Source organism: Nematolebias whitei, chromosome 6 (assembly GCF_014905685.2).
Source record: "Nematolebias whitei isolate Nwh7 chromosome 6, NemWhi1, whole genome shotgun sequence".
NCBI lineage: Eukaryota > Metazoa > Chordata > Actinopteri > Cyprinodontiformes > Rivulidae > Nematolebias > Nematolebias whitei.
This window is the reverse complement of record NC_056503.1, coordinates 46,786,967-46,801,715: the sequence shown is the minus strand read 5'-3', so window position 1 is coordinate 46,801,715 and position 14,749 is coordinate 46,786,967. Positions and strand designations below refer to the sequence as shown.

General features: G+C 38.3%; 1 protein-coding gene and 1 long non-coding RNA gene across 2 annotated transcripts in view; both read right to left on the bottom strand.

The window, feature by feature from the left end:
* Positions 1-313: 313 nt before the first annotated feature.
* The window catches only part of slc8a2b (solute carrier family 8 member 2b), a 156,396-nt gene continuing 141,960 nt past the window's right edge, over positions 314-14,749 (bottom strand). The window contains exons 13-15 of the mRNA XM_037677693.1: positions 3,567-3,666; positions 2,860-3,135; positions 314-1,125 (exon numbers count right to left, since the gene is read on the bottom strand). Of these exons, the coding sequence (XP_037533621.1) occupies positions 749-1,125; positions 2,860-3,135; positions 3,567-3,666 (753 nt within the window). The 3' untranslated portion in view covers positions 314-748. The remainder of the gene's footprint in view (positions 1,126-2,859; positions 3,136-3,566; positions 3,667-14,749) is intronic.
* On the bottom strand, positions 8,516-14,518 carry LOC119410785. Its single transcript, XR_005186868.1, has 3 exons — positions 14,467-14,518; positions 14,102-14,158; positions 8,516-8,540 (listed from the first exon to the last, which is right to left on the bottom strand). It is a non-coding gene; the product is annotated as an uncharacterized LOC119410785 (long non-coding RNA).

Here is a 14,749-nt window from a genome sequence, read left to right as displayed (position 1 = left end):
CACATGTGCACCTGTTCACATGTGCACCTGTTCACATGTGCACCTGTCCACATGTGCACCTGTCCACATATGCACCTGTCCACATATGCACCTGTTCACATGTGCACCAGTTCGCATGCACACATGTGCACCTGTTCACATGTGCACCTGTCCACATGCACACCAGTTCACATGTGCACCTGTTCACATGCACACCTGTTCACATGCGCACCTGTTCACATGCGCACCTGTTGGTGGTGCTTGCAGCGTGAGTGGCGGCCTGCCGTCCTCTGTCCTGAGGGTCAGACGTTCAGGACGAGGACCTCCAGGGGTAAACATGTAGTGTAAACATTTTGACACTGTGCTCCACTTCCTCCACGTAAAAACCTGAAGCTGTAAACTCTGTCGTACAGAAAGGGGATTCTCCTTCGTTCATGGGACATGGATGGATGTGTTGTTGGGTCTGAACGTGCTTCTGCACCGTGAACCCACCTGACTGAAACAAAACCAGCAGAGCAGACATCACTGCTAATGTTCTCCCGACCATAAAAATATAAACTTTTCTTCACAACCCAGAACTTCCTAAAATGGGCTGAGGAGTACATGAAGTGTGTTTGGACGTGTGTGTTAGCGGCTCTACATTAAAGACCAGGATGCATCTGGGCTGCACGGCGCCCCTGTAGACATGTCGAACCGTGTGGGCTGAGATGAACTTGAGGCCGTGTGTGTTGCTGTGCGGTGTTCTTCGAGAACGTTGGCGGGTTCCTCTTTAAAAGCCACTGATGTGGCAGTAAGCCTCCAGGCTGGAGAAGAGGATGTAGAGGAACCAGAGGCCGAAGAACAGCAGGCTGGTCAGGAGGCGGGGAACTCTGGGGCCGCCGAGCTCCCCGCCGATGGAGGGCCGGCGCCTGAACAGGAGCACGGCCATGCAGATGAAAGCGAAGATGGTGAAGAGAGTGACGGAAAACGCCAGCGACCCCGGGTCCACGTTGAAAGTCTTCCCCTTGATTCTCCAGTAGACGGCGGCCACCGACCACGCCACGCCGATCCCCAGGAACACGTTGACGGCGTTGCTGCCGGTAACGTTCCCAACAGACGCATCGGCGTGCTGGTCTTGTGTGGCGGCCACTTTGCTCGCAAAAGTGTCTGCAGGAAGAAGAGGCGAAGAAATCATCTACAACCCGTATCCTGAAACAGTCGGGATGTTGTAAAATGAAATAATCTGTCAATCATATAAACACGCAGAACAAAAGTTAAATGGATCAGAACAGAGACCGAAACAAAACGACAACTAGAATTAACTAACCAGACGCTAAAGCTGAAACACGTAACATGAAAACAGAGAGTGCAGCTAAATCTGTAAAACTAAAATGAGCGCAACTGACACTAGAACCAAATATAGCAAAGACGCAGCTAAAAGTAGCAAAAAAGCTAACTTTTACAGCGGTTAAACAGCAGCTACAGTTGGAATGATTGCAATAAGTTTAAAAAAGCAAAACAATAGCAAAAACTACAAGTAGCAGAATGGTAGCTAAATGCTAAGAGTAGCATAAGGGAGCAACATTGCTAAAGAAGATTTCATTATAAAAACTGTTTTGAAGGAATTGGGGAGTAGTGGCGCAGAGGTTAGAGAAGGTGGGCCTATGATTGAAAGGTCACCAGATCAACTCCCCAGACCGACAACATCAAAATGTGGGTGGGAAATGTGAAACACCCACACCTGCCTCCACCCTGGTCTGCACCACTGTGGGCCCTTAATTCAATTCAAAATCCTTCATTAATCCCAAAGGTCCCGGTTTCATTAGAGTTGTTACAGATGTTGATGGCTGTGATTGGGCAGGAAGGATCTCTAGTGGTCCATCTGATCTGAAGAAACTGGTTGCAGATGTTGATCTATCTACTTGGTCTTCTTGGGCAGCAGGAACACCTGAATCTTGGGCAAAACTCCTCCCTGAGCGATGGCCACTCCTCCCAGCTTCTTGTTGAGCTTCTTGTCATTGCGGACGGTCAGCTGCAGGTGTCAGGGGATGATCATGGTCTTCTTGTAGTCAAAAGCCACGTTTCCCACCAGCTCCAGGTTCTCAGCGGTCAGGTACTCAAGCATCTCCACCAAGTAGACAGAGATGCATCCACAGCACCTCCTTTTTAACTCATTTGGGATTTGGGGCTGTAGCTGAGGTATTATTTGAGCTTTTCAGATGTTAATCAGCTGCTCCCGATTGTAAAAAAAAACAAAAAAAAACACCTTGTTGTCATGGTTACGCTTCATAACAAATGTCCAAAAGCAAAAAAGTTTCAGTAAAAATCCTTCCAGCTGCACAGCACCTGACACCAGAGGAAGTGATCAACCAAAAAATGTGATTTACATCCAGAAACAAAAAGGAATTAACATTTTCAAAAGAAACATCCCAGAATGAAAGTAACAGCTGCTCCAACATTCAACCACCTTGAGCGGCGCAATTCAGAAATGACCCCCCCCCCATCTGCTCCCCTGGGTACCCCTGATGCCGCCCTCTGCTCCACACAGAGGGCTGTGGTAGCTCGGTGGTCTGTGGTTGCATCTGGAAGGACATCCGGCGTAAAAACAATCAAGTCTTCGTGCGAGTTAGTTCACTGTGGCAGCCCCTGAAGAAGGGAGCAGCCGAAAGAAGAACGGAGGGATGACGTATTCCTACTGGGAATTTTATTTTCAATAAACTGGATATTTTAAAAAGTTTAAAAGGTAAAACAACAAAAGTCGTAGCTCCTTTTTACCTGAAGGAGCCGAAGGTTTAGACGCACAAAATGAAAGCACAAAGTCCTGGTTCCAGATTATGCTGACTCAGCATTCATGCAGTAATGATCCAGACCTCCAACAGGTGAAGGAGGATCTCTGCTCACCTGGAATCGAAGTCCCCAGAGCCACGAACACCACTGCGGTCACGGTGTCCCGCAGCCCCACCGTGCAGCCGAAGTGCGACGCCAAGTCCCCGATGACGGCGGTGAGGAGGCCGATGACGCTGATGGACACAAAGAAGCAGGCCCAGCCGTTCCAGTACTCTGTGGGAGGGACGAAGGCGAACAGAACCTTCCAGAAGACGGTGAGGAAATGCATGACGTAGTCGTAACAAGATGGGAGGCGCTCCTCCCGCCCCTCTTCATCGTCATCGCCATTACCTGGAGGAGAGAAGAGGACCAGATGACTCAACAAGTCCAACACTGATCCAGACTCGCCGGACTCCACGGTACTGTCTGTAACGAGACGATGGTGGAGTTCAACGCCCACTGTGAGCTCCATCACGTTCTCCAGTCACTGGTCTTACAATCAGATTTTAATATTTCCAACAGTCCTCGTCTTTTCAAACCGGAGGTTCCGTGTCTGAATGTTCGCTGACGGCGAGCGCACACAGACGGTACCAGAGAGGCTGCTGGGCCTTTTCTGATTCTGCACAGCAGGAAAACCACAGAACCTGGCTCGCATCGGGTCAGACTCCAGGGATCAATTCACCGCCAGACGCTCGTTCGGAGCTCGTTCGGTGCGTCTGACTGCGGGGAGGCGTCTCGTCGTGACACCTGTTTGTTCCCTCCGCAACACAAATGGAGCTCACCTGCTCGGACCGTCACCGCCTCCACAAACTGCTCCCTCCAGGAGTGCGTGCCGATCACCAGCGCCAGGTTGGTCTTCTTAATGAGCTGGTCGACGGTGCTCTGCCAATCAGAAGCACAACACACTTCATCAGAGGCCCATCGGGCCGACGCACAGACTCCCAGGACTCAGGTGAGCCACCACAGAAGATCCATCTACAGCTGCAAATGATCAAATCACGACCTGTGTCGATCTGCTGATATCGATCTGTTTCTGATAGATAAATCAAAACATTGATGATTTCATTAACAACCGCTGGCAAAAACTATGTAACCGCTCCACTTTGAAGGACGTCTGTTCATTTCTTTAATTCTGTTTTAAAAAAGAACAGATGTGCAAAATAAAACTGTTTTCAAAGTTCCAACGTTCGAGCAACAAAACAACAAAACAAGAGAAATTGCATTTCCTGCGAAAATGGAGCATGGCTGCTTATTGCAGAAGAACTTGCTGAAAAACAAATTAAATCACCGATAGCTAAAAACATGCTGAAATGTAGCCGAAATGAAAGAACAAGCCCAAGTTAGCAGAAGAAAGCAGAAAGAACACATATTTGCTGAATTAGGTTTAAATAAGCAGAAATTAGCACAAAAATTAGCTAAAAAAGCTGAAATTAGCTAAAAAAATGCAAAAAAAGTAGCTGAAAATGTAGAACAAGCTTAAATTAGCAGAAGAAAGCATAAAGCACGTTTGCTCAGTTAGACTTAAAGAAGCAGAAATGAGCACAAAAAGTGTAAATTATATGGAAAAAAGCTGAAATTAGCAAAAACAAACAAAAACAATAGCTGAAAAGTAGCTGAAAAGGCAGAAAGAAGCTTAAATTATCAGTGGAGAGAGCACATTTTACTGAATTAAGCTGAAAAAAGTTGAAATGAGTGCCAAAAATGTGAAATTAGCAGAAAAAAATAAAATTAGCACAAACAGCTAAATAGTAGCTGAAAAAACTGAAATGAGCAGAAATAAGCTGAAAGGAGCATAACAAGCTGACATTAGCAGAAAGAAGTTAATTAGGCTAAAATAGTGGAAATTACCACAAAACACTTGAAATGATCTGAAAACAGCTGAAATTAGCTAGAAATTTGTTACTAAGCTAGCTGAAAAAGTAGAACAAGCAAAAATTAGCAAAAGAAAGCAGAAAAAAACATTTAGGCTGAAAGAAGTAGAAATGAGCACAAAAACGAAAAGTATCTGAAATAATGATGAAATTAGCAACAACAACAAAAAAAAAATCAGCTGAAAAGTAGCTGAAAAAAGCAGAAAGAAGCTTAAGTTGCCAGTAGTAAGTGGAGAGAGAACATTTTGTGGAATTACGCTGAGAAAAGTTGAAACAAGTGCAAAAAATGTGGAATTATCTGAAAAGCTAAAATTTGCATAAAAACTGCTAAATAATAGTTGAAATAGCAGAAAAAGCTAAAACTAGCAGAAAAGAGCATAGCAAGCTGAAATTAGCAGAAAGAATTTAGACAAAGCACAAAAATGTTCTAGTTGGCAGAAATAATCTGAAAGGAGCAAAAAAACTGCTGGAAAAAAACAACTGTTCAAATTAGCTGAAAGTAGCTGAAAAAGTTTAAATTTGCACAAGGAAGCTGATCGAAGCTGAAGCAGAACAAAATGTGAAAGGAGCAGTAAAAGGTTGTAAACTGAACTAAAGATTTAAAGGATGTAAAATGAGCTCAATTCATTTTCCATGAGAAGAGAAAAATGGCAGAAAAGGCTGAATATTTCAAAAAGCTAAAGTTGCACCAATACCAAAAGTCGTACAGGATTGTCCTAAAAGAGCTGAACATTTTGATTTATGATTTGCTGAAATAGCAAAAACTGCGGGACGAGAATCACGCTGAAAGATGGATCACAGTCGTACGAACGCTTCAAAAACGTGAATTGTTTGTCGGTCACAGCAGCTGCTTTAGATCATGTGGAGAAATTAAAAATAGACTCATGACAGAATCTCCTGCGCTCCACTGGTGCTGCGATGTTCTTCTAACTAACCGCCTGAATCCTCCGAGGCGTGAACACACACACACACACACCATGGTTTGCTTATGTCCAAATTGGGGGCGCATATTTTAACTACCTACCTTAGGGGACACCCCTTTCTGAATGGGTTAGGGACAAACTGCTATGTGATTTTTTTTTACTCTAAATTTACAGAAAACAAATGTCACCTGAAAATTTTGTTTAAATCCTTTTTTGATAAAATTATTTTTTGCCTTCACATTGGGGACCAGGGAATTTTTAAGTCCACTTTGGGGACTTGAGTTTTACACAGATACACAAACTGATTAAAGTCACCTTTGGGTACCTTATATCCCTTTGGGGACTTAAGATTTACACAGATACATAAACTGGTTAAAGTCACCTTTGGGTACCTTATGACCCTTTGGGGACTTTAATTCAATTCAGTTCAATTCAGTTAATTTATATAGCACCAAATCACAACAAAGTTGTCTCAGGATGATTTACAGGAACATTCACATACATAGAAAAGCCAATTAGTAAAGTTCTTCATCTAAGAAAGTTTTATACAGTTTTACACAGATACACAAACTGATTAAAGTCACCTTTGGGTACCTTAAATCCCTTTGGGGACTAGTCATTGTTTTATCTACAGCTATTTCAAAACATATGTAATATGAACAAAACAGTATACTACAAATATGCAACCTTGTATTAGTTTATATTGACCTGGCCAGTTGTTCTCGACTTTTGAATTGGGGAAACCTTGCTTAATACAACCCTAAAAGAAATGTTGCACAATATACTGTACAAGCAGCAATGCAAATGTGAAGACATACAGAAAGTACTCTAGATCATCAAGATTAAAATTTCCTTTTATCTTTAAGAACTCTATTGTTTAGCTTTGTGCCAAAAGTAGTTTTTATTTTACCTTAATTTGGTTCATAGATCTGTTATCCAGTCTGAAGTTAGATAATCTGCACAAACTCAAAGACCACTGTTTGAACCAATTCTGAGCCACTTCTGTTAATGTGTGATCAACTCTGTTTTAGTTCACACAACATACTGACATAGTTGGGCCTCTGACATTGATGTTTTACATTTTACTTCTGCTCAAGCACAGCACTTGCATATGATTTTTTAATTGAATATTTATTTATTGAATATGTTTACAAGATGTTTTCCCAAAAAAGTATTCTTCTATATCACCCTCTTGAAATAATTTTTTTCAATAAATGAAAATCATAAATAAATGTATTTTCAATTTTTATATATATAAATTCTTCCTAATTTTTTGTAGTTTAATTTTTTTAACTAGTTACCAGCCTATTGGATTTTATGGACCTGCTTCAGGCTACAGATGATTGGTTAAATCACTATGTTTTATATATCAAAATATTTTTTCAAAATGTTTAACAAATTTATAGTCTTATTTCAGATTTGTTTAGTATTAAATCATGTGAAATTTGAGACTTAATGTCAGCCCAAGAAATACAAGCAAAAGAAAAATAATTCCAACAATAAAATGCTTAGTAACTTTTTTACTAAATTTCAGAACACTGTTGAAATGCTCTGCAGTTCAAATAAACATTAGAAAAGAGCATGAATCATCAGGACAGGCTTTGGGCAACAAAAATACACTTTCACTGGCTAAAAAGTGTTTTGTATTCAACATATTCATTTCAAGTATTACATCAAAACAAAAACTACAATCATTATTTGGCACACAATTCAATTCACACATTCAATTTTTGATACATTTTTTTTAACACCAGTCTAGTTTCAGTCCTTAAGTGCATAGGGTTCTGCATTGATGCAAGTGTCTTTACCAACAAATAAAAAGATAGTCTAATAACTTTTGAGGTAATTTTCAGTGAAATTGTTATGAATAGTTAGTACCTTGTCAGCTGTGACATCCATCATAGAGCACAAAGTATGTAGAAAATAGACGTCTTTGTCAAGGCTAGGCAAATGGTTAACAAACAAGGTGTTTTTTTTATTCTATAAAACAACTTTCTCAAAAACAACACACTTGTGTCAAAGAATGCTACATTACCTAATATTAAACCCTTAAACTTTTGGATGGCACCGTTTTGTTAATAAAGTTTGTCACTTTATTCTCAGTCGATGTCCATATTACTATGCATATGTTTGTGTGCAGAGCATAGATAGACCATGCATATACTACTGATGCGAAGGCTGCTGAATGTATTATTCTACCAGAAGATGAGCAAACTTTTGGACTGACTAAACGTACTTATCAGTCAGATTGATACATTTGCCACTTCATCATTACAGGCAAATAAAAGTTTATGCTCAGCATATAAACTGAAAACAAACTGTCATGCAAAAGTGCATTGAATTTAATTAACTAATGCAAATTCTTTCACATCTGTGAGTTATTTTTGAGGAAGTAGTTTTGCAAGTCTGAAAAAGAAAAAAGAAAAACTGGTACTCATTTGGCTACCCAGTAGCCTAATCCAGATGAAGACATAAGTCTTTCTCCATACTCTGTGATCCATGACTGATGTTTCAGCAAATAAGATACCAACTATTGAAAACTATTTTGACACATTATCACTTCAAAAAATGTTCAGATGGTCCCTTTTCTGCTCAAACCTCAAATATTACATCAAGAAAAGCAGCAGAGAAGAAAGAGGAGGAAAAAGTGCTATCATTAAAAAAATCTACATACTTGATTAAATTTAATACAACATGTCAAAATGTCTAAACTAGGCTGAAAATCACAAACAACTATAATAATTCTTTGGCACAAGCCAGTCTCTTCAAGGCAGTGATCCGGTTTCTGACAATTTTTTACCCAGTCCAGTTTCTGTCCTCAAGTACATTTGGCTCTGCTTGATGCACTGAAGGAAGTGTATTTTCTGAGGTACCTTGCATGTGTGGACGAAATTCATCATGTGTTTTTCAACCGCACGAACCTCTGTGTCTTCCCACTTATGTTTAGCATTCCCCCGGTTGCCTGTGAAGAACAAATGTAAAGACCATACTATTTTAAAAAATCAGTGTTTATCTAAAACATAGATGGCATACATTACTTCAGAACACTGCAAAAGCTGTGTATAAAAATATTGTATTCATGTTAAGAAAACCCCCACCCTACATTAGATTTAGAATGGGTTTGGACAAAATGGATTCACAGTTGAATATTCAAATATTTTTACTAAATTACTAGAACTGTAGTCAATAGGTAGAAAGAAATTGTTGATGAAGATGATCATCATCATTGATGCTTCTGTCTGGTATCAGTTTATTGTAATTTTTCTCTAAGAATTCAATTGCAGCTCACATGAGGCAGAGAGGTGACAGCATGCTTGCAAAATGTAATACGTCTGCATATTTATAATATTTGTTTTTCAATTATCCTGTTTTTTTTCAATTCAATTCAGTTTATATAGCACCAAGTCACAACAGAAGTCATGTCAGGGCACTGAACAGAAACATTCATATATAAAAATAATAATTCAACACTATTTATCTGAGGAGCAGACCGTTTAAGTTTAACTCCATTGCAGAACTCTCATCTTGAGCAAGCACAAAGGTGACAGTGGTAAGGTAAAACTCCCTCATGAGGAAGAAACCTTTAGTAGAACCAGACTCGGGACATGCAGCATCTGCTTTAACCAGCTGGGTTTGGTAGGAACAGGAAGGAGGAACAGATACATAATGGCAGGTCAAGAATCACATGATAGAAATAGTATCAAATGAAAACTATTCAATTTTAACAATTCATTTTAAGAAATTAGGTCAATTTGTCCTCCAGTAGTCTAAGCCTATGGTAGCATAACAAGCCAACCCTAACTATAGGATTTATAAAAAAGGAAAGTCTTAAGACTAGTCTTAAAACTAGACAATGTGTCAGTCTCATGGACAGAAACTGGAAGTTAGTTCCACAAGAGAGGAGCCTGATAACTTCCTCCCATTCTGCTTTTAGAAACTCTTAAGAACCATGAGTAAGCCTTCATTGTGAGAGCTAAGTGCTCCATTAGGAAAATATGGAACAATAAGATCTCCAACATAAGATGGAGCTAGGTTGTTAAGGGCTTTAATTTAATTTATTTATTTAAATTAGGACAATACAACATGTCAGCAGTTAGCATCAATGTAAATATGCTAGAGTTAGCACAACATCTAATTTTCATTCGTTGTCCTATGGCAAGAACAAGAAACAGCCCGCACAAAGAGTAGAGAATAATACAAACATCACCTACTGTATATAATACAACATGAAATTATAATAAAGATATGATGCCATAACAAAATAGACAATTACCTACATATGAGTGCACCTCTGGTTAGTTCTCAGTCAACATTTCAAAGAGTTTATAGATTAGAAGTAAGATTTTGAATTAAATTTTGGACTTGACAGGGAGCCAATGGAGAAAAGCCTACATACATATATATATGTATATATATATATATATATATATATATATATATATATATATATATATACATATACATATATATATATACATACATACATACATATAGATATACATCTAGTCTTCTCACTTCTCCCTTTTTGTGATTGTTGGAGCAAAAATCCAATTCAAAACTTAAACTGATTTTATGCACAGCCCAAGTGGACATCTCATCCTCTGACATCAGTAATAAATTTCTAACCAGTGTCCATTATAGTTATGATCAAAGCTGCACAAATGTTTATATGAAAGAGCAAACTAAAAAAGCAATATTAAAAACATTTTATAGAATCTTATTCAAAAGGTGCTTTATTAGTCTGAAAAAAACTATAGAAAGAAAAAAGAAAGTAGGTTCAATCATTCAGGAAAATAAATCACACAAAAAAGTTAAATTGCGTCATCCGGAGAGTTTTTTTTTTTAAAGAAAATGTTTTATCCTTCATCCAAAGGACTTCCATCAGTCTGAGGCCTGCCAACAGGGTCTATCGTATTAAGTAGCACCTTGTTGACATGTTTCAAACCAGTTTGCTGTTGAGTTCAGTGTTATGCACTGATGATTAATTGCTTTAGACTGATGGCCCTCCATTTTGCATTCGTAAAGCCATTATGCCTGGGAAATCAACAGCAGACTGGTTTGAAACATGTCAACAATGTGCTACTTAGTATGACAAATCTTGCTGGCAGGCCTCAGAGTGATGAAGTCCTTTAGATGGATGAAACATTTTCTTCCAAAAAATAAACTATCCAGATGACATGATTTAACTTTTTTGTTCCCTACACAATAGTGACGTTTGACTTATCCTAACCATTACTACAGCAATAACCCTTAAAGCAAGGTTTTACCTTCGGTGTCTCACATTTAAAATGCATGTCTTCTATTTTTGCCTTTGCATTTCTGTTGTGCACTCAGTTAGATCCATAGAATTAATGGTGTAACGGTACATGTGGGTGTATTGAACCGTTTCAGTATGTCATGTTCGGTTCACGTGTGTATTGTTTTGGTTATTTTTTCACTCATTAAACTTTATTAATGAGAGATTATGTGCCAATTAAAGTTCTTAAGCATTTCAGCACAGCACTATTGATTGCTGCATAGTCTTGCAGCATGCATAGCATTAGCAGCCTAGCAGGCAACAAAACAGCCAGAGCTTGAAGACCCTTTCATCTCGTTTCGGTCCCTTGTTTGGGAACATTATGGCTTTCTTGTTAAAATTCAACAATGGGAAAAGACAAGTGCAAATCCAAAGCTGTGTGCCGATGTTTCATGGAGATTGGATCTGCAGTAGGCAACACGTCTAACTTGTTAATGCACTTGAAAAGACATCATCCAAATGTGGAACGTCTCTTCAAGGAAGAAAAGCAGCTTGGTGCAAAGACCGATAGCAGCATTTAAACAACCTTTATCAGGTAATTCAGATTGGTCCAAAGCAATAACACAAGCAATAGGAGTTTTTAAAGCAATGGCTCTATGTTTCTGTTGTTGATATGCTGGCTTTAAGCATATAACTAAAGTTCTTGAGCCCTGCTGCCTACGACATTCCATCACGTCAACACTTCAGCCAAAAAGTTGTACCAGCACTTTATGAAAAATATAAAACTGATAGTCAACAAGCCCTGGAGCCCAGATTTAAAGCCCTACCACATGATGAGCGAGAGAGGATATTCAACCACCTCATAACAGAAATGAAGACATGCAAGAAGAGGTATTATATTATGATCTAATTAACATTTTAATTTAAAATGATTATCTTATTAACTAATTTTTTTTAACCTTTATGTGTAGTTTGCAGTCTGAGGATGCCACAAGTTATCAGTTGAGTCTTCTTCAGAGAAATCATCTCCACCTCCAGCCAAGTAGTCTAATGACTGAACTCTTTGGTGAACTTTTCCAGGGACAGGCATGCAAGTCACTTTTGGAGCAAGTCCAAGAAGAGATTGTGAGTACAGAGCTTCAGGGTGCCCTTCCCTTGAAGCTGACACACTATTCCTGCTACCTCGGTTGCTAGTGAGCAGGTTCTCGCCACCGCTGGAGATACCATCACTGCAAATTTTGGCAGAAAATTTAGATAAGTTGTTATTTTTGGCCAAAAATTTAAAACTCGACTAGTAAGATTGTAAACAGTCTGTTGCTGTTTATTGTTCTGGTTTTGATTGTTATTGTATTTATTAAGATTTTTATTGTTAGTGTATATTATTGTAGAGTGCCGTTTATTTAAAATATCATCCAAATGGGTTGCTTTTATTTATTTTTATACATTATGTATTTTATGCATTGCTTACTTGGCATATTTTCAAAATAATTTAAGTTTTCATTTTGGCCATTTTTGCACCGACAATTAACCGAATCAAGCCCTCCTTGAAACTGAACCGAACCGAAATGTGATTTTAGCGTACCGTTACACCCCTACATAGAATGTATTCTTAGGAAGCAGTGAGTCAAAAGATTACTGTAACTCCAGTACTTCACAATGATACAATTGAGTGCACGTTTACTTCAACTAAGTTTAGAATACTTCAGTATAATCACTGCATGTTAACATCAAAATAAATTCAAAATAATGAACAGGTGCAGCTAAAAAAAATAGAAAATTAAAAAGCTATATACTGGAAACTTGTGGTGTCACCCCCAATCAGTTTATTAACTCAAATACCAGCAAAGTCTTCCTGAGCTTATAAAGGGTTTTCCAGTTTGGTCAGTAGGCTACACAATCATGGGGAAGACTGACTTGATAAATGTCCAAAAGCCAGTCATTGACACCCTCCATAAGAGGGAAAGTCACAAAAGATCATTGAACTGTACCCAAGCATATTCATAGAAAGTTAAGTGAAAAGGAAAAGCGTTGTGGGAAAAGGTGCAACAGGGATAACGGTTTATGTACTGTAACCACAGACTATGAATATGGGTGCTCTAAGCTACTAATACGTCAGAGCGCCCCACCCCATTAACAGAACCGAGCACGCTGAACGACCAAACCGAACTACGCACCTCCCACCTGTCAGTACTGGTGTTACGCTACTTAGCTGCACACAATACTAGCTAGCTGAAATGCTAAAAACAAACAACATGTGGCTCAGCTGTCTCTCCATCCAGCTTTAAACTGCAGGTACAGACAGCTCAGCTGTCTCTCCCTCCCTCTCCCCACTCTAAGCTGCCGGTACAAATGTAGCTAGTCTCTCCCCACCCCGCTCTGAGCTGCCGGTGCGGGCTGCGTCTCCCCCACTCTAAACTGCTGGTACAAACAAATTGTTCACATGTTTACATATGACTATTGTGCAACTAGATGATTGACATTTATGTGGTAGATAATATCCAAATGGAAGCTAAAGAATATTGAGAGAAGTTTTTAAAAAAAATTACATCTGTTATTAATGAAAAAAGCCATCAATACAAAATCAAAAAATACTTAATTTTAGTCCTTAAAATGTTTAACTTATTTTTAGAAATATATTTGAGTTATGCAATAACTATTACAGCAAAAGTAACTTTGCACCGCTTCTACTTTTTCAGCCTCACAGCAAATTGGCAGCCAACTCTCAACTCTTGTGTACTTCATAGTTTCCTTTCCTTGGCATTTTGATAGAAGCAGAGGAAAATAATTTAATTGTTTTTGTATGAGATGTAGATGCCAATGTATAGATGAGCCCGAAAAAAAAAAGGTTACCACAAAAATAACTTTAGATTTAAAACCCATTGCATCTAAAAAATAAAATAAAAAAGTTTTAAACATACAAAAAGTGGGAACAATAATACACGGGAAGGGTCATACAGTATTTACGTTGAAATTTATGAAAAAGCAATGAAACACAAATAATATTAGAGTTTAGTTATTCATCAATATTGCAAAGTTTTTACTTGCATTTGAGAACCTTTAACGTAAACATCTCATTTTGATCTAACAGAGAAAACTGTTCCAATCTGAAGCAAGACTGATTAAATGATCTGATTTCAACAAGTTACCATCATTATTATTATTTTAATTTTTAAGATTAGGATACAATTTTCACCTTGTATTTGTAAATCTAAACAGGTTTCTAATATTCTTTGACCCGACAACCCAAACCTATGACATCATAAACATTATAAATTCAGTACACTTACCTGAAAGTGGTCACTACCATCACTGGTCTGCGTTGTCATGTCAGGTGCTGAGATTTCCTGGAAACAAACACAAGAACACCTTAAAACAGACACTTTATTCATCATTATGGCACAATATTACCTACTTTTGGGGACTTTGCAAACACATACATCATTTTAGAACTAAAGAGAAAACTGACCTAAACTGACACAAGAGTAATGTAACTTGAGAACTGTTTTCAACAAGTTACTATGAACATTATATTTTTACACTGTAGGATACTTTTTTCACCTTAAATTTGTAAATCTACAGAGGTTTCTAATATTCTTTGGCCCTACAACCCAAACCTATGAGATAATGAACATTATGATATAATTGCATCTACCTGACTGTGCTCATTGATATCATCAGTCTGCTTTGTCACATCAGGTACTGTGATTTTCTGGAAACAAACGCAAGAACACCTTAAAACAGACATACTTTATTCATCATTACGGCACAATATTACCTACTTTTGGGGACTTTTCAAACACACACTTCATTTTAGACCTAAAAGAGAAAACTGACCTAAACTGATGCAAGAATAATGAAACTTGAGTTCCATTTTAAACAAGTTACTATGAACATTTTATTTTTACACTGTAGGATACTTTTTTTACCTTATATTT